At 51.7% G+C, this 20,063-nt stretch overlaps 1 protein-coding gene across 1 annotated transcript in view; it reads left to right on the forward strand.

Moving 5' to 3' along the window:
• LOC127587590 (tectonic-3-like) overlaps positions 1 to 18,568 on the forward strand; it is a 38,990-nt gene extending 20,422 nt beyond the window's left edge. Inside the window, exons 8-13 of the mRNA XM_052045999.1 lie at positions 71 to 196; positions 5,359 to 5,449; positions 6,802 to 6,904; positions 9,923 to 10,079; positions 14,015 to 14,152; positions 17,450 to 18,568. Of these exons, the coding sequence (XP_051901959.1) occupies positions 71 to 196; positions 5,359 to 5,449; positions 6,802 to 6,904; positions 9,923 to 10,079; positions 14,015 to 14,152; positions 17,450 to 17,668 (834 nt within the window). The 3' untranslated portion in view covers positions 17,669 to 18,568. The remainder of the gene's footprint in view (positions 1 to 70; positions 197 to 5,358; positions 5,450 to 6,801; positions 6,905 to 9,922; positions 10,080 to 14,014; positions 14,153 to 17,449) is intronic.
• Positions 18,569 to 20,063: the final 1,495 nt, after the last annotated feature.

Consider the following 20,063-nt stretch of genomic DNA (forward strand, 5'->3'; position numbering starts at 1 on the left):
GGTTGCTGGGGCCATGGGGCGCGCTGCAGGTGGTCACGGGGCGAACACTGAGAGCTTCTCTCCTTCCCAGGTGGCCTACCTAATAAGATGCCGGGGGCAGGAAGGGATCGTAGGGGCCGAGGTGACCTTCACCTTCACGGACGTGCCACTGTCGGCCACCACAATGCAGCAGACCTTTCACGTCACCTTTGTGATGGTAAGTTCACGGGCCAGAGAGTGGCAGAGAGCAAAGGTGAACAGCAAGCATCACCGCAAGAGGCGCACCATTGGTTTAACGGTCCTTCCCATCAGAGCTGGGCGTTCACAGACACTTGAACTTATAGTTCATTGGTGGGGTTTACAGACCCTTGGTGTGAAAGGTCAATGCTGGGGGTTCACAGACACTTACTGTTGTAGTTCAGTGCTGGGGGTTCACAGACACTGTTGTAGTTCCGTGCTGGGGGATCAGGGACACTTCTTGTTGTAGTTCAGTTCTGGGGGTACACAGACACTGTTGTAGTTCAGTGCTGGGGGTTCACAGAGACTGACTGTCGTAGTTCAGTGATGGGGGTTCACAGACACTGTTGTAGTTCAGTGCTGGGGGTTCACAGAGACTGACTGTCGTAGTACAGTGATGGGGGTTCACAGACACTGTCGTAGTTCAGAGATGGGGGTTCACGGGCACTGTTGTAGTTCAGTGATGGGGGTTCACGGGCACTGTTGTAGTTCAGTGATGGTGGTTGATAGACACTGTTGTAGTTCAGTGCTGGGGCTTCACAGACACTTGTAGTTCAGTGCTGGGGGTTCACAGAGACTGTTGTAGTTCAGTACTGGGGGTACAAAGACACTGCCTGTTGTAGTTCAGTGATGGGGTTCACAGACACTGAATGTTGCAGTTCAGTGCTGGTGGTTCACAGACACTGTTGTAGTTCAGTGCTGGGGGTTGACAGACACTGTTGTAGTTCAGTGATATGAGTTCACAGACACTGCTGTAGTTCAGTGCTGGGGGTTAACAGACACTGTTGTACTTCAGTGATGGGGTTCACAGACACTGTTGTAGTTCAATGCTGGGGGTTCACAGAAACTCAGTGTTGTAGTTCAGTGATGGCTGTTTACAGACTCTGTTGTAGTTCAGTGCTGGGGGTTCACAGACACTTGTAGTTCTGTGATGGGAGTTTAAAGACACTGAGTGTTGTAGTTCATTGCTGGGGGTACAAAGACACTCACTGTTGTAGTTCAGTGCTGGGGTTCACAGACACAGTTGTAGTTCAGTGAAGGGAGTTCACAGACACCGTTGTAATTCAGTGATGAGGGTTCACAGCCACTGAATGTTGTAGTTCAGTGCTGGGGGTTCACAGACACTGTTGTAGATCAGTGCTGGGGGTTCACAGACACTGTTGTAGTTCAGTGATTCGGGTTCACAGAAAATGTTGTAGTTCAGTGCTGGGGGTTCACAGACACTTCCTGTTGTAGTTCAGTGATAGGGTTCACAAATGCTGTTGTACTTCAGTGATGGGGTTCACAGACTGTTGTAGTTCAGGGCTGTGGGTTCACAGACTGTTGTAGTTCAGTGCTAGGTGTTCACAGACTGTTGTAGTTCAGTGATGGGGTTCACAGACCCTGTTGTAGTTCAGTAATGGGGTTCACAAGCACTGCTGTAGTTCTGTGCTGGGGTTTCACAGACACTTGTAGTTCAGTGCTGGGGGTACACAGAGACTATTGTAGTTCAGTGATGGGGTTTCACTGACACTTATCGTTGTAGTTCACTGATGGTGGTTCACAGACACTGAATGTTGTAGTTCAGTGCTAGGCATTTAAAGACACTGATGTAATTTAATGCTGGGGGTTCACAGACACTGTTGTCGTTTAGTGCTGGGTGTTCACAGACCCTCAATGTTGTAGTTCAGTGATTGGGGTTCACAGACACTGAGTGTTGTAGTTCAATGCTGGGAGTACAAAGACACTCACTGTTGTAGTTCAGTGATGGGGTTCACAGACACTGTTGTAGTTCAGTGCAGGGGGTTCACAAACACTGCTGTTGTTCAGTGCTGGAGGCTGACAGACACTTCCTGTTGTAGTTCGGTGATGGGAGTTCACAGACTCTGACTGTTGTAGTTCAGTGCTGGGGATACAAAGGCACTCACTGCTGTAGTTCAGTGATGTGGTTCACAGAAACTGAATGTTGTAGTTCAGTGCCTGGGGTTCACAGACACTGTTGTCGTTCAGTGATGGGTTCACAGACACTGTCGTAGTTCAATGCTTGGGGTTCACAGACACTTCCTGTTGTAGTTCAGTACTGGCGGTTCACAGACTGTTGTAGTTCAGTGCTGGGTGTTCACAGACTGTTGTAGTTCAGTACTGGCGGTTCACAGACTGTTGTAGTTCAGTGCTGTGGGTTCACAGACACTGTAAACCCCCAGCACTGATCTACAACAGAGACTGATGTAGTTCATTGATGGGGGTTCATAGATACTACTGTCGTTCAGTGATGGGGTTCACAGACACTGACTGTTTTAGTTCAGTGCTAGGAGTACAAAGACACTGTTGTAGTTCAGTGATCGGTTTCACAGACACTGTTGTACTTCAGTGCTGGGTGTTCACAGATACTTGTTTTTCAGTGATGGGTTTCACAAAGACTATTGTAGTTCAGTGCTGGGGGCTCACAGACACTGTTGTAGTTCAGTGCTGGGGGATCACAGACACTGTTTTAGTTCAGTGCTGGTGGTTGGCAGACACTGGCTGTTGTAGTTCACTGATGGGGGTTCACAGACTGTTGTAGTTCAGTGCTGGGGATTCACAGACACTGAATGCTGTAGTTCACTGATGGGGGTTCACAGAGACTGTTGTAGTTCAGTGATGGTCTTCACAGACACTGTTTTAATTCAGTGCTGGTGGTTCACAGACTGACTGTTGTAGTTCAGTGCTCGGGTTTCACAGACACTTGTAGTTCAGTGTTGGGCATTCTCAGACAGTTACCGTTGTAGTTCAGTGATGGGGGTTCAGAGACACTGAATGTTGTAGTTCGGTGCTGGGGGTTCAAAGGCTTGTTGTGGTTCAGTGCTGGCAGTTCACAGACTCTGAATGTTGTAGTTCAGTGATGGGGGTTCACAGACACTGTTGTAGCTCTGTAATGGGGGTTCACAGGCACTTGGCATGATAGTTCAGCGACGGGGTTTACCAGTCCCTTGCTCTTTTTTTCAGTGGAGGTGTTCACAGGCCCTTCCTATTATTGTTCAGTGATGACGTTCATTGTCTGTTCGTCTCCTAGTTCTGTTATAGACGTTTGCAAATTTTTCATGTTTTTATTCACTGCATGGGGTTGACAGACGCTTACTTTTATTGGTCTCTTGTGGAGTTTACAGCCCCTTGGTGTTATAGTTGAGTGCTGGGGGTTTGCACGTGATTGTTATCGTAATTTTGTGTCATGGTTTACAGACCCTTGCTGAGATAGTGCAGTCCTGGAGGTCTGTGGCCCATCATTGATATTTGTTTGAGTGAGGTTGCTGGCCCTTGCTGTTATAATTCAGCGTTGGGTATCCCTGGTCCCTTAGTTGTTAAATTTAAGTTCTGGGCAACTCGCTCTCCATTATTGGTGCTAGCGTGAGGCCGCTGTCCTTGTGGTTTTGGGTATTTCACTGACTCGTGCTGTTCCCCTCCCTGTCTGTTGTGGGTGTGTGTGATTTTAGCACCCATGTCGTAGCTTCAGAAGAATGAGGGGCTCCTCGTAGAAACATTTCATGGACTCATAGAACAATACAGCACAATGCAGGCCCTTCAGCACACAATGTTGTGCCAACCTTCAGACCTCACCTAAGGCTACCTAACCCCTTCCTCCCACATATCCCTCTATTTTAAATTCCTCCATATGCTTATCTAGCAATCTCTTGAATTTTACCAATGTACCTGCCTCTACCACTGCCCCAGGCAGTGTGTTCCACGCCCCAGCCACTCTCTGGGTAAAAAAAAACCTTCCTCTGATATCTCCTTGAAATTCCCACCCATTCCTTTAAAGCCATGCCCTCTTGTATGGAGCATTGGTGCCCTGGGAAAGAGGCGCTGGCTGTCCACTCTATCTATTCCTCTTAATATTTTGTAGTGTTAAAAGTTAAAAGACCTGGACAGAGTAAATGTGGCAAAGTTGTTTCCCATGGTAGAGGAGTCTAGTAGAAGAGGGCACGACTTCGGGATTGAAGGGCACCCATTCAGAACAGAGATGCGCTGAAATTTCTTCAGCCAGACGGTGGTGAATTTGTTGCCATGGGCGGTTGGGGAGGCAAAGTCATTGGGTGTATTTAAGGCAGAGATTGATGGTTATCTGTGTAGCCAGGGCATCAAGTGTTCTGGTGAGAAGCTGGGGGATTGGGGTCCGAGTCCATAGGACGCTCAAAGCGGCTGCACAGGTTGACTCTGTGGTTAAGAAGGCATACTGTGTATCGTCCTTCATCAATCATGGAATTTAGGAGCCGAGAGGTAATGTTGCAGCTCCATAAGACCCTGGTGAGACCCCACTTGGAGTACTGTGCTCAGTTCTAGTCACCTCACTACAGGAAGGATGTGGAAGCCATAGAGAGGGTGCAGAGGAGATTTACAAGGATGCTGCCTGGGATGCGGAGCATGCCTTATGAGAACAGGTTGAGTGAACTCGGCCTTTTCTCCTTGGAGCGACGGAGGATGAGGGGGGACCTGATAGAGGTGTATAAGATGATGAGAGGCAAAGATCGTGTGGAAAGTCAGCTTTTCCCCAGGGCTGAAATGGTGGCCACAAGAGGACACAGGTTTAAGGTGCTGGGGAGCAGGTACAGAGGAGATGTCAGGGGTAAGTTTTTTACTCAGAGAGTGGTGAGTGCGTGGAACGGGCTGCTGGCAACGGTGGTGGAGGCAGATACGACAGGGTCTTTTAAGAGACTGTTGGATCGGTACACGGAGTTCAGAAAAATAGAGGGCTATGGGTAAGCCTAGTAATTTCTAAGATAGGGACATGTTCGGCACAGCTTGGTGGGCTGAAGGGCCTGTATGTGCTGTGGGTTTTCTATGTTCTACGTTCTAAATGGGAGAATGGATCAGCTCATGATAGAATGGCGGAGCGGACTCCATGGGCCGAATGGCCGACTTCTTCTCCTTTGTCTTATGGTCTTAGTATCGCACAGTATGCTGGTCTTAAGTACGATGCAGAGCTCTGTGCCTGCCGCTCGCTGACCCCCTTGAGCGCTGTCCTGGGACGTTACGCCGGTCGAAGCCTGCAGGCTGCCCCTGAGTCGCTCCCGGGTCACCTTTGTCCTGGCCTCCCGCTGGCTTGAGGCGTGCCGGCGTCTGACCGGGCGGTGCGTGTCGCTGCGGCCCTTCGACTGAACACGGTGACCTCTCTTCTGCATTGCCTAGGACTCGGGGAGCAGCGCGGCGGAGAGGCGGAGCGGAAATCCCGGATACCTGATGGGGAAGCCCGTCCGGGCCTTCAGAGAGGAGGAGCCTGCATATCCTTTCAATGTGAGGTGTGGATGGGGGCTGTCGACTGGGATCCTGCTATGCGGAGGCGGAGCTGGGCACCGGGATTGGTCGGTTGGCACCGCGGGACAGGCCGCTGTGTTTCGTCTTTTCTCCACGGGACCCCTGTGGGAACAGGACTCTGGATTGTGTCTTTGTTCACTGCCTCTCCTGTAGCACAGGGCACTGGGCTGGGTCAGTCTCCACTGGATCCCCTGTGCAACTGGGCACTGCCTTGTGTCTGTCTCCTCTGGATCCCCTGTAAAACTGTACACTGGGCTGGGTCAGCCTCCACTGTATCTGCAGTGGAACTACACTGGGCTGCATCATTCTACACTGTATCCCCAGTGGAACTGTACACCGGGCTGTGTCAGTCCCACTGTATCCCCTGTGGAACTGTACACTCGGCTGGGTCGGTCCCACTGTATCCCTTGTGGAACTGGGCACTGGGGTGGGTTAGTCTCCACTGGATCCCCAATGAAACTGGACTGCGTTGTGTCCATCTCCACTGGATCTCCAATCGAACTGGGCACTGGGTCACGTCAGTCTCCACTGGATCCCTGATGGAACTGGGCACTGGGCTGCATGTCTCCATTGTATCCCCTGTGGAACTGGGCACGTGGCTGGGTCAGTCCCCACTGGATCCCACATGGAACTGGGCACTGGGTCATTTCAGTCTCCACTGGATCCCCTGTGGAACTGGGCACTGGGGTGGGTTAGTCTCCTCTGGATCCCCAATGGAACTGGGCACTGAGTCACGTAAGTCTCCACTGGATCCCCTGTGGAACAGGGCCCTGGGCTGGGTCAGTCCCCACTGTCCCCAGTCGAACTGTACACTGGGCTGTGTCAGTCCCACTGTATCCTCTGTGGAACTGTACACTGGGCTGGGTCAGTCCCCACTGTATCTCCAGTGGAACTGTACACTGGGCTGGGTCAGTCCCCACTGTATCTCCAGTGGAACTGTACACTGGGCTGGGTCAGTCCCCACTGTATCTCCAGTGGAACTGTACACTGGGCTGGGTCTGTCCGCACTGGATCCCCTATAGAGTGGGACACTGTGGTGTCAGTGTACACTGGATTCTCTGTGGAACTGTACACTGGGCTGGGTCAGTCCCACTGTATCCCCTGTGAAACTGTACACTGGGTCCAACGTGTTGTTGCCTGTGGTTGGGGAGTGGGGGCGAGTTCGCCCGTCCGTGGACTCGGTGGCCTCTCCGTTACGGTTCAGAGGGAGGGAGGGCAGGAGGGGCTGCTTACTCCCGCGCAGGTCCCCGGACGCCCTTTCTCCTGTTCCAGCCTCCCCCCCCCCCACTGACCACTGACCTTAACCAGCCTCGGCCACCAGCCTGACCATCCTGCGGAGCTCGGCGGACGGCTCCTGCTCCCCGGCGCCGAGGAACATTGCTGTCTTTCGGCACGACATGAGGGCCGGCTGCTGGTACAGGTGAGGGGGGAAGGAACAGAGGGAGGGTGGGGAACGGGGTCCGGGGTTCCGGAACTGAAACCGAAATTTGTACACCCACCCGTCGGACGACCGGCCCGCTGAGAACACCGTAGAGCCATATGGCACGGAGCCAGGGGTGGGGGAGTGTGGGGGTGGGGGTGGGGGTGGGGAATTGGGTCTGGGGGAGTAGAGTGGGTGATTGGGTGGGGGGGTATGTGGGGTGGGGGAGGGGGATGGTGAGTTTGGGTGGGTGGGGTTGTTGGGGGTGGGGGAATGGGAGGGGGTGGGGGGCTGAGGTAGGGAGAGGGGGTTGGGGTGGGGGTTCGGGTGTGGTGGTGGGCGTGGAGGTGTTGAGTGGGGGTGGGTGTCGTGGGGGGAGTGGGGGGCAGGGGTTGGGGTTATTGGGTGTGGGGGAGTGGGGTGCGTGGGTGTGGAGTGGGGTAGGGAATTGGGTGGGTGGGTGTGTGGGGTGGGGTGGGGGATTGGTGGGGTGGGTCGGGTGGGGGGAGGGGGTTTGGGGTGTGGCGTGGGGTTGGGGTCTGGGGGAGCTGGGTGCTGTGGAGGGGGTTGGGTGGGAGGTGGGATAGGTGGATGGGGTGGTGGGGTGAGGTGGCCCTTAAGCCCACCGCGCCCCTGCTGACCCCTGTCCGCGCGCCCCGTTTCCCCGCGTCAGCTCCGTGACCTCCCATTGCCTTCAGCGACAGAAGCCTGAAGTCCCTCTCTGCCGAGTTCGGGAGCGGCTCCTCTCCCTCCATCCAGCTGTCAGGTCCTGGATCAGAATCAGGGTTGGGGGGGGGGGGGTGCAGGGGTGGGTCATAATTTTAAGGTGAATTGGAGGAAAGTACGAGGGGCGGGATGCATCACCGGGCCCCAGTACGGAGGCTCCGACGCACAGGATCGCAAGAGGCTGTGGAGGGTTGTAGACTCAGCCAGGCTCCATCAGGGGCACAACACAGGTAGACAGGGTGGTTAAGAAGGCTTATAGAATGCTTGCTTGCATAATTGAGGTATTGAGTACAGGAGTCAAGAAGTTATGATACATCTCTATAGAACTCTGGTTGAGCCACATTTAGATTATTGCGTGCAATTCTGGTCACCTCAATGACGGACGTATGTCAAGGCTTTAGAGAGGGCGCAGAGGAGGTTTACTGGGATGCTGCCTGGATTGGAGGGCGTGTGCTATCAGGAGAGGCTGGACAGACTTGGGCTCTTTTCTCTGGAACGGCGGAGGCTGAGGGGCGAGCTGTTGGAGGTGTGTAAAATGATGAGAGCCATAGATAGGGCGGACAAGCAATATCTTTTACCCCCATTATTGAGCGATCCAATACCAGAGGGCATGCATTGAAGGTGATGGGGGGGGGGGGGGGGGGTCGGTTCAGGACAGACGTGAGGGGCACGTTTTTTTTTACTGAGAGAGTGGTGGATGCCTGGAATGCGTTGCCTGATGGGGTGACGGAGGCAAACTCATTGGGGGCTCTTAAGAGGGGCTTGGATGGGCACGGGAATGAGAGGTAAATGGTGGGATAGGGGCATTCTGTAGGCAGGAGGGATTAGCTATGTCGGCACAACATTGTGGGTCGAAGGGCCTGTTCTGTGCTGTACTGTTCTATGTACGGGTTAGGTGTTGTGGGCATGCTATGTTGATGCTGGAAGAGTGGCAACACTTGCGGGCTGCCCCCAGCACATTAACAGAGTAAAGTCTCACAGCTACAGGGAATGCACCTCCATAAGGTCACGCTTTACTCTCTCTGCTCCGAGGACTAAAGTCCTCGCCTGCCCAACCTCTCTATCCAACTTTCCTACATCAGGGCGACCAAACTGTACACAATATTCCAGGTGCAGCCTCACCAACGTCTTCCAACTGTAACATCGTGTCCCTCTTTTCCACTATTTATTGATTTTTGCAACTTAACAGTAATTTTTCTGTACTGCTGCCACAAAACAACACATTTCACGACAAACTCAGTGAAGGAACAGAGGGACCATGGGGTCCACGTCCGTAGATCCCTCAAGGTTGCCTCGCAGGTCGTTAGGGCTGTTAGGAAGACGTATAGTGTGTTGGCCTTCATTCGTCTGGGGATTGAGTTCAAGAGCCGCGAGGTGATGTTGCAGCTCTGCAGAACTCTGGTTAGACCACACTTGGAGTATTGTGTTCAGTTCCGCTCGCCTCATTATAGGAAGGATGTGGAAGCTTTAGAGAGGGTGCAGAGGAGATTTACCAGGACGCTGCCTGGATTGGAGAGCATGTCTTATGAGGATAGCTTGAGCGAGCTGGGGCTTTATTCTTTGGAGAGGAGGAGGATGAGAGGTGATTTGATAGAGGTGTACAAGATGACAAGAGGCATAAATCAAGTGGATGGAGACTTTTTCCCAGGGTGAAAATGGCTAACACGAGGGGGCATAATTTTAAGGTGATTGGAGGAAGATATAAGGGGGATGTCAGGGTTAAGTTTTTTTTACACAGAGTGGTGGGTGCGTGGAACGCACTGCCGGCAGAGGTGGTGGGGGCAGATACATTAGGGACATTTTAGAGACTCTTAGACACATGAATGAACGAGAACTGGGGGCCGATGTGGGAGGGAAGGGTTAGATAGATCTTAGAGCAGGTTGTGGGGGCAGGTACGTTAGGGACATTTAAGAGACTCTTAGACACATGAATGATAGAGAAATGGGGGGCGATGCGGGAGGGAAGGGTTAGATCTTAGAGCAGGATAAAATGTCGGCACAACATCGTGGGCCGAAGGGCCTGTGCTGTGCTGTAACGTTTCATGTTCTATGACAGTCATAATAACCCTGATTCTGATTCCCAACTCCTGTACTCAAGTGCCCTGACCGATTCAGGCCAGCGAGCCAGACACCTTCTCCGCCGCCCCGTCTACCTGTGACGCCCCTCTCGAGGAACCATGTCCGCGTACTCCGAGGTCTCTGTGTTTCACAATGTGCACCCACTGCCACACGCACACACTGTGATGGTCCTTTCCGTCACTTTGGCCATTGCCACGTGCTTCTACTTTCCAGCTTTGACCCGGGCCACACGTGCAGCCAGCGCCAGGAAGCCATCAACCTCGTCCTCCTGGGGGACGGACCCCCCGACTCCCTCGGCATCCTGGGCAATGCCAGTGGCAGCGAACCCCAGGGCTTGACGCGGATCATCAACAGCATCCCCACGGCCGCGGTAAGTACCTCCCGGCCTCCAGAGGGCCCACTTCTGCAGGGGGTGGGAGAGGGAGAGAGAGACAGGGTGAGAGAGAGAGATGGGTTGAGAGAGAGACAAGGGTAAGTCAGATGGGGTGAGAGAGAGAGACGGGGGTGTGAGAGAGAGACGGGGTGAGAGGGGGAGAGAGACGGGGTGAGAGACGGGGTGTGTGAGAGGGAGAGAGACATGGTATGTGTGAGAGAGAGACATGGTATGTGTGAGAGAGAGACGTGGTGTGAGAGAGACGTGGTGTGAGAGAGAGACGTGGTGTGAGAGAGAGACGTGGTGTGAGAGAGAGACGTGGTGTGAGAGAGAGACGTGGTGTGAGAGAGAGACGTGGTGTGAGAGAGAGACGTGGTGTGAGAGAGAGAACGTGGTGTGAGAGAGAGACGGGGTGTGTGAGAGAGACAGAGACGAGGTGTGTGTGTGAGAGAGAGGCGGGTGAGAGAGAGAGAGACGTGTGAGAGAGAGAGACGTGTGAGAGAGAGAGACGTGTGAGAGAGAGAGACGGGGTGTGGGTGAGAGAGAGAGAGAGACGGGGTGTGAGAGAGAGAGACGGGGTGTGAGAGAGAGAGAGACGGGGTGTGAGAGAGAGAGAGAGACGTGTGTGAGAGAGAGAGAGACGGTGTGTGAGAGAGAGAGAGACGGTGTGTGTGAGAGAGAGAGAGACGGTGTGTGTGAGAGAGAGAGAGACGTGTGTGTGAGAGAGAGAGACGTGGTGTGTGAGAGAGAGAGAGAGAGACGGGTGAGAGAGAGAGAGAATGGGCCATGACCAAGGGAAGGGAAGAGTGGTGGGCAGGGGAGAAGGGTTTGACGAAGAGGAATATTCCCGGGAACGCTGGGAAGATTCTTCCTGGGAGGAAGAATTTTAATTTCCTTTATCATTGTCACCTGTACCAAGGTGCAGTGAAAAACTTGTCTTGCATACCATTCGCACAGGTCAATTCATTGCACAGTGCATTGAGGTAGTAAGATAAGATACCTTCATCGGTCGCGTGTCCATCGAAACACAATGAAGTGCATCTTTTGCGTTGAGTGTTCTGGGGGCAGCCCGCAAGTGTCGCCACGCTTCCGGCGCCGACATAGCACGCCCGCAACTTCCTAACCCATACATCTTTGGAATGTGGGAGGAAACCGGAGCACCCGGAGGAAACCCACGCAGGCACACAGGGAGAACGTACAAACTCCTTACAGACAGCGGCCGGAATCGAACCCTGGTTGCTGGCGCTGTAATAGTGTCACGCCAACCGCTGCATTACCGTGCCTATCTCTTCCCTATCAGAATCAGGTTTACCGTCACTGACATATGTACTGAAATGTCTTGCGGCAGCAGTACAGTGCAAAGACATAATAGTTACCATAAGTTACAAAAATAAATACTGCAAAAGAGGAATAATGAGGTGGTGTTCATGGGTTCATGGACCGTTCAGAAACCTGATGGTGGAGGGGAAAAAGCTGCCTGCTGTGTTGAGGCGGATTAAGGTGGATAAGTCCCCGGGGCCAGACAAGGTGTCCCCTCGGACCTTGTGGGAGGCTCATGCAGAAATTGCAGGGACCCTGGCAGAGATATTTGAAACGTCCTTAGCCACGGGTGAGGTGCTGGAGGGCAGCTAAAGTTGTTCCGTTGCCCAAGAAAGGCTCTGAGAATGCCGGGAAATTATAGGTCGGTGAGTCTGACGTTGATTGTGGGTCTTCAGGCTAGGCACGGTAGTGTAGCGGTTTGCATGACGCTATTACAGCGCCCGCGACCCGGCTTCAATTCCGGCCACTGCCTGTGAGGAGTTGGTACATTCTCCCCCTCCCCCAGTGTGTCTGCGTGGGTTTCCTCCGGGTGCTCCGCTTCTCTCCCATATTCCAAAGACGTACGGGTTAGGAAGATGCAGGGCATGCTATGTTGGCGCCAGAAGCGTGGCGACACTTGCGGGCTGCCCAGAGAACACTCTACACAAAAAGATGCATTTGACTGTGTGTTTTGATGTACATTTGACTAATAAAGATATCTTATCTCTCATCCCCTGTACTTCCTCCCCTATGGTAGTAACGAGAAGAGGGCATGTCCTGGGACGGTGAGGGGCTTTCGTGAAGGAATCAGAATCAGATTTATTATCACCAACTTATATGACGCGAAATCTGTTGTTTTTGTGGCAGCAGTACAGTGCAAAGACATAAAATTACAAAAATAAATAGTGCCAAAGATAAAGAAATAACGAAGTAGTGTCCACGGGTTCGTGGACCGTTCAGGAATCTGATGGCGGAGTGGGAAGAAGCTGTTCCTGAACCGTTGAGTGCGGGTCTTCAGGCTCCCGTACCTCGTCCCCTGATGGCAGTAACGGGAAGAGGGCACGTCCCGGGGACGGTGAGGGTCCTTAGTGACAGACTCCGCCCTCTTGAGGCGCCGTCTCTTGAAGGTGTCCTCGATGGCGGGGAGGGTTGCGCCCGTGATGGAGAGCTGGCAGAGTCTGCGACCCCCTGCGGTCTCTCTCTTTCTCTTTCAATCTTTTTATTGAATTTCACGTTAATTCAAATTAATGTACATAACATTAATGATTATACATATGATACGAAGAGATTGGGATAAAAGTAACAGTTAATATTTGTACTCACAGGGATTAAAATATATTGGTATTGGTTTATTATTGTCACTTGTACCGAGGTACAGTGAAAAACTTGTCTTACAAACCGATCATACAGGTCAATTCATTACACAATGCAGTTACATTGAGTCAGTACAGAGTGCATTGAGGTGGTACAGGTAAAAACAATAACAGTACAGAGTAAAGTGTCACAGCTACAGAGAAAGTGCAGTGCAATAGGGTGCAATGTCACAACAACGTAGATTGTGAGGTCAGGGTCCATCTCATTGTATAAGGGAACCGTTCAATAGTCTTAACACAGTGGGATAGAAGCTGTCCTTGAGCCTGGTGGTACGTGCCCTCAGGCTCCTGTATCTTCTGCCCGATGGAAGAGGTGAGAAGAGAGAATGTCCCGGGTGGGTGGGGTCTTTGATTATGCTGGCTGCTACACCAAGACAACGACAGGTAAAGACAGAGTCCGTGGAGGGGAGGCTGGTGTCCACAACTCTGTGGTTTCTTGTGGTCCTGGCCAGAGCAGGGTCACAAGATATAATCTTATATAATCTAGACCTCCCGCACTCTTGCTAAGCGTACATGTTGGGAAATAAAATAACTGAAAAGAAATTTAATTATATAAGAGAAAACCCCCAGATCAAAAAAAAGTGTAATGTTAAACAGAAACAAACTTCAAAGAAAAAAAACTGGACTGATATTTCTTCAAATAAAAAAAACATTTTTATGTCGTCAGCTCCGCTCCTCGATATTCAAAGGTTATTGAAGGGCATTCGAGAAAGGTTTGCTCATATCGTTTGGAAATATTGAATAAATGGATTCCAAACGTCCTCAAATTTAAGCAAAGGATCAACAGTCCTACTCCTAATTTTTTCTAATTATAAACATGGTTTGAGAAAACCATTGAAATGTGGTAGGGGGTATAGGGTCCTTCCATTTAAATAGAACGGATCCCTTGGCCATTAGTGTAACCAAAGCAATCATACGACAAGCAGAAGTGGATAAGTGGCCAGAATCCATCATTGGTAACCCAAAAATTGCAGTAATAGGATGGGGTTGTAAATCAATATCCAATACAGTTGAAATAATATTAAAAATGTCTTTCCAATATTTTTCGAAAAGGGGACAGGACCGGCCTCTTTCGATCCCATGCGTGGGAGGCCGCGGTAGCGGGTTCCAGCCGCTGACCGCCGTCTGCGCCGCCGTGGGAGCCGCTCGTGGTCCGGGCGCAGGACGGTACGCGCTGCCCCTGTCGAAACGCTTTGCGATGTCCGCTCGCCTCCCCTACTGGGCGCGTCCCTAAGCCTGCCGTGTGTTCCCCTTCTGCAGAACGCGAGCTGCGAGACCAGCTGCCGGCTCGCTCTGGCGCTGGACGTCCAGGTGCTGTGGGCGAACATGGGACCGCTCTCCAACCCCCAGTCCGCTGTGCTGGGCGCCCGCTTCCTCTACCGGACCCAGGAGGTACAGGTGAGCGCGTGGCCCATCGGCGGGTGGAAACAGCCAGAAGCACTTCGAGCCCGCTTCACCGCTCCTTAAAGTTACGGCCAATAGTTATTGCAAGGAGACAGGCCAGCCGTTTAAAACTTGAGAACACAGAACAGTTGTTGTGTGAAAAGGTTCTTTGGAGTCTTAAAGGTGGAGGACTCTGGACACAGGCTTTGGATTCTAAATGTAGTTTAATCACAAAGGTAAATATGGGGACAGAATAAATGGGAACAGATGCATACTCACACAGGAGACCGCAAACGTGAGGGGGCAAATCGCAACGAGGATGAGATACACACACACACACACACACACACACACACACACACACACACACACACACACACACACACACACACACAACAAACAAGTTACAGCTTATCAAGGGATAAATACTTCAATGCCTGAATACCTTGACCCAAACAAGCCTTGGCCTTAACACTCCCTGGAATCTGACTAAGACGCTCCCAAACCACGTGGTGATGCACTCTCCTACCAGTGGTCTCTGCAGCGTTGTTTCACTACTCTTGGGGAAGTCAAAAGAGAGAGACCAGGGGGGTTGCAACACTCTTTATAGTGCGGCGAGGCTGTGTGGAGACTGGCCAGGTGATTTAGACAGGCCAATGGTTTGCAGGTCAAGGACAAAGGTGCCTGCGATGGCCAATGGTCAGGCAGGTTCGGGAACAAAGGTGCTCTCCCAGGCCAATCCCTATACCCGCACCTGATGGGTGGGGTGGAGCCACACCTTGATTGACGGTCACTTCTGATCCGAGGTGCAATGCTGTCCTCCGACCAGAGGGCTCAGTGTTGTTACTGTCACGTGACAGCCATGTGCTCTACTACAACAGTCCAGCACTGTACAGGTTCTTCAGCCCACAATGTTGTGCCGACCTATATAAACCTACCCCAGGATCAATCTAACCCTTCCTTCCCACAGAGCCCAAAGCCATCCATTCTTCTTGCATCCACGTGCCTATCCAAGAGTCTTTTCTATGTCCCTATTGTATCAGCCTCTAACCCCCACCCCCGGCAGTGCGCTCCAGGCACCCACCGCTCCCTGTGTAAAACAAACCTACCTCTGACATCTCAGATTATGAAAATTTCTTTATTAGTCACATGTACTTCAAAACGCACAGTGAAATGAGTCTATTGGTATTGGTTTATTATTGTCACTTGTACCGAGGTACAGTGAAAAACTTGTCTCGTACAGGTCAATTCATTTAACCCAGTTACATTGCGTGAGTACAGGGTGCATTGAGGTAGTACAGGGTGCATTGAGGGAGTACAGGTAAAAACAATAACGGTACAGAGTAAAGTGTCACAGCTGCAGAGAAAGTGCAGTGCAATAAGATGCAAGGTCACTAAAAGGTAGATCGTGAGGTCAGAGTCCATCTCATCGCATAAGGGAACCGTTCAATAGTCTTATCACAGTGGGGTAGAAGCTGTCCTTAAGTCTGGTGGTATGTGCCCTCAGGCTCCTGTATCTTCTGCCTGATGGAAGAGGGGAGAAGAGAGAATGACCCGGGTGGGTGGGGTCTTTGATTATGCTGGCTGCTTCACCAAGACAGCGAGAGGTAAAGACAGAGTCCATGGAGGGGAGTCTGGTGTCCGTGATGCGCTGGGCTGTGTCCACAACTCTCTGCAGTTTCTTGCGGTCCTGGGGAGAGCAATTGCCGTATCAAGCCGTGATGCATCCAGATAGGATGCTTTCCTATCAGAATAAAGGCTTGTCCAGTCTGTCCTTGGAGCCAATACCCTCTAATTCAGGCAGCATCCTTGTTAGCCTCTTCCGCAAGGGAGATATGGACTTGGATCCCTGTTTCCTTCATACATCAATGCTGTTAAGGGTATTGCAACTGATTTATTATTGTCACATGTACCGAGGTACAGGGGAAAAACTTGTCTTGCATACTGTCCATACAGATCAATTCATTACACAGTGCATTGACGTAGTACAAGGTAAAACAATAATAGAATGCAGAATAAAGTGTAACCATTACAGGGAAAGTGCAGTGCAGGCAGGCAATAAGGTGCAAGGTCATAACGAGGTAGTTTGTGAGGTCAAGAGTCCATCTTATCGTACCAGGGAACCGTTCAATAGTCTTGCAACAGCGGGATAGACGCTGTCCTTGAGCCTGGTGGTATGTGCTTTCAGGCTTTTGTATCTTCTGCCTGATGGGAGGGGGGAGAAGAGAAAATGTCCTAGGGTGGGTAGGGTCTTTGACTTTTTCCGGCTGCTTTACCGAGGCAGTGGGAAGTGTAGGCAGAGTCCATGGAGGGGAGGCTGGTTTCCGTGATGCGCTGGGCTGTGTCCACAACTCTCTGCACTTAACCGTGGCGTCCACGTGAATCTTTGAGTCGTCTCCAAACTTACTGACCAACCCATCTACATTTTTGTCTCACCCAATCTGAGGGGAAAAGCCTGCATGCATTCACTCTAACTGTACCCCTCGTAATTTTCTATACCTCTGTAAGATATCCCCTCATCCTCCTGCGCTCCAGGGAATAAGTTCTACCCTATTCAACCTTTCCCTGAAACTCAGGTCCTCATGTCCCGGGAACATCTGTGTACATTTTCTCTACACTCTTTCAAGCTTATTGATATCTTTCCTGTAGGTGGGTGACCAGAACTGCACACAATACTCCAAATCCGGCCTCACCAACGTCTTCTCCAACTTCAACATAACAGCCCAACTCCTGTACTCAGTACCCTGATTTATGAAGGCCAAACAGCCAAAAGCTCTCTTTACTACCCTATCTACCTGTCATGACATGCATTACATGCCCCAACCACTCTCTGGGTAAAAAACCTTCCTCTGATATCTCCCTCGAACTTCCCACCCATTACTTTTAAAGCCATACCCTCTTGTTTCGAGCATTGGTGCACTGGGAAAGAGGCACTGGCTGTCCACTCTATCTATTCCTCTTAATATTTTGTACACCTCTATCATGTCTCCCCTCATCCTCCTCCTCTCCAAAGAGCAAAGCCCTAGCTCCCTTCGTCTCTCCTCATAATGCATACTCTCCAAACCAGGCAGCATCCTGGTAAATCTCCTCTGCACCCTTTCCAACGCTTCCATATCCTTCCTATAATGAGGCGACCAGAACTGGACAGGGTACTCCAAGTGTGGTCTAACCAGAGTTTTATAGAGCTGCATCATTACCTCGCGGCTGTTAAACTGGAGGCAATAATAAGCTAGTCCCAAGTTAGTTGGCCAGGGTGGTCAGAAGAACATTTGGTGGCACCGGCTTGCAGTGAAGGTCTCGTTTGTTCCACAGTGTTCCAGCAGGAAAGTCGCCCTGATGTCCTCCCTCACCTTTGTGGACACCACTCGGTACCCGCCAGCCCCCAGGGACCAGCCGGCCCCCGACTGGAAGCTGCCCTTTGACTTCTTCTACCCATTCAAGGTCTCGGGCGCCGGAGTTGTCGAGCCGGCGGGACGGGTGCTGGGCTCCATCTGGGCCGTGGCTGTGGCGCTTTTCCTGAGTCGGCAGTGAGGTCCCAGCGAATCGACGGGTGACTGTCACTGGGTGGGGACTGGCCGGCGGCTCTTGCTGAGTGTGGGGAACTCTCGCCGGTTCTGGAGCTGGGGAGAATGTTTCCCACTGGATCCTGAGCTGGGACGGTTGGGGGTGGGGGTGTGGATTACACAGGGTCCTCGGCTGGGATCGGGTGTGTTATTACAGGGGATACTGGGCTGCGGCAGGGGGTGTGGATTACACAGGTTCCTGGGCTGGGATGGAGGTCTGCATTACACAGGGTCCTGGGCTGGGGCAGGGGTTGTGTATAACACAGGGTCATGGGTTGGGGCAGGGTGTGTGCATAACACAGGGTCCTGGGCTGGGGCAGGGTGTGTGCATAACACAGGGTCCTGGGCTGGGGCAGGGTGTGTGCATAACACAGGGTCCTGGGCTAGGACAGGGGTTGTGTATAACACAGAGTCCTGGGCTGGGACAGGGTATGGATTACACAGGGTCCAGGGACAGGCGAATAGCTCCCACCAGCCTTCAAGAGCGGTGTGGGGAACAGCTCCCTGCTAGATGGAGGAGACTTGGGAAGGTTATTGGGAACCCGCTCCCTCTGGGGCGGGAAGAAGGACTTTTGGACCGCCTGCTGGGCTGGATGTGGGACGGTGCAGGGGCATTCCCTACAGCTTGCTCTCCTGAGATCAGATGGGAGCGGCTATAAACCAGAGGCACCGACACAAAGGTATGGTGTGGGATCCGTCGCTCTGGAGCCAGCTTCTGGGGCACTGGGACCACAGGTTGGCTACAGACCTTCTCACCACTGTACTCATGTGCTACCTGTCCACTTGACCTTAATGGGAATGTAGAGGCCAGTGGGATTTTAATACTTGTTCATATCTGAATCTCTTATCAATAAAAGTATATATTTTATTTTCAGCTGTCCTGATTTGAGTATTTCCTTTACACAACATGAGTCTGGGGAGCACAAAATCACATGAAAATTCAGAAACAAAGGACTGCAGATGCTGGAATCTAGAAGAAACACACGGTGACGCGGGACAACTCAGCAGGCCAGGCCGCATCCGCGGAGAAAAGCAGGCGGTCGACGTTTCCGGGGTCGGGACACCTTCGGGACTGAAGAGCGGAAAAGGGGGAAGCCCGATACCTAGGAGGGAAGAACAGAGCAGTGATAGGTCGACAGTAGAGGGGAGGCCGTTTTGTACCATCGGCAAACTTACCTGACGGATTGAGTTTGCAGTCCGGAAGATGGAGACGGAACAAAAGAAGAGGATTCGGGTCGAGGCTGATCTAGCAAGGAAGATAAATGCTGAGATGGAAATGAAGAAGGTAAAACAAGCTGTGTTGAAAGCTTACGAATCAGTACCTGAAGCCTCCGGGCCAAAATTTAGAGACCTAAAGAAGTCTACAGATAAGACGGAAATGGGATTTGCCACTGGAAAGAGAATATGTCTTGAACGATGGTACATGGCTAAAAATGTAGATGGGGATTTTGATAAATTGAAAGAATCGATTTTAGTGGAAGACTTCGAACCCAGATAAGTGTGAAGAGGTTCATTTTGGCAGGTCAAATATGTTGGCGGAATGTAGTGTTAATGGTAGGACTCTTGGCAGTGTGGAGGATCAGAGGGATCTTGGGGGCCGAGTCCATAGGACGCTCCAAGTGGCTGCGCAGGTTGACTCTGTGGTTAAGAAGGCATATGGTGTGTTGTCCTTCTGTGAATTGCAGGGCACTGGGGAGCGTAATGCAACAGAGGGACCAAGGGGTACAAGTCCATAGCTCCTACAAGGCGGCAACACAAGTGGACAGGGTGGTGAATACACCATTTAGCACGCTGGTCTTCGTCTGTCAGGTCATTTGGCATCGGAGTTTAAGGTGACTGGAGGAAGATATCAGGGAGATGACAGAGGTAGGTTTTTTACACAGAGAGTGGTGGGTGCATGGAACGCACTGCCGGCAGAGGGGGTGGGGGCGGATACATCAGGGACATTTAAGAGACTCTTAAGAGAGACACATGAATGATAGAGAACTAGGGGGTGGGGGTGGGCTATGTGGGTGGGAAGGATTAGATAGATCTTATAGCAGGATAAAAAGTCAGCACAACATTGTGGGCTGAAAGGCCTTTAATGTTCTATGTTCTACATTGCAGTTCCATAAGTCATTTGTGAGGCCACATGTGGAGTACTGTGTGCAGTTTTGGTCCTCCTGTTATAGGAGAGACGTGATTCAGCAGCAGAGACTGCAGAAAGGTTTTACGAGGATGTTGCCAGGACCAGAGGGCTTGAGATATAGAGAGAGGTTGGCCAGGCTAGGTCTTTACTCCTTGGAGCGCAGGAGAACCAAGGGCGTCCTGATCGTAATGTTGAAAATTATCAGAGGCACAGATCAGGTGGACGGTGACGGTAT

Source organism: Pristis pectinata, chromosome 41 (assembly GCF_009764475.1).
Source record: "Pristis pectinata isolate sPriPec2 chromosome 41, sPriPec2.1.pri, whole genome shotgun sequence".
NCBI classification, from domain to species: Eukaryota; Metazoa; Chordata; class Chondrichthyes; order Rhinopristiformes; family Pristidae; genus Pristis; species Pristis pectinata.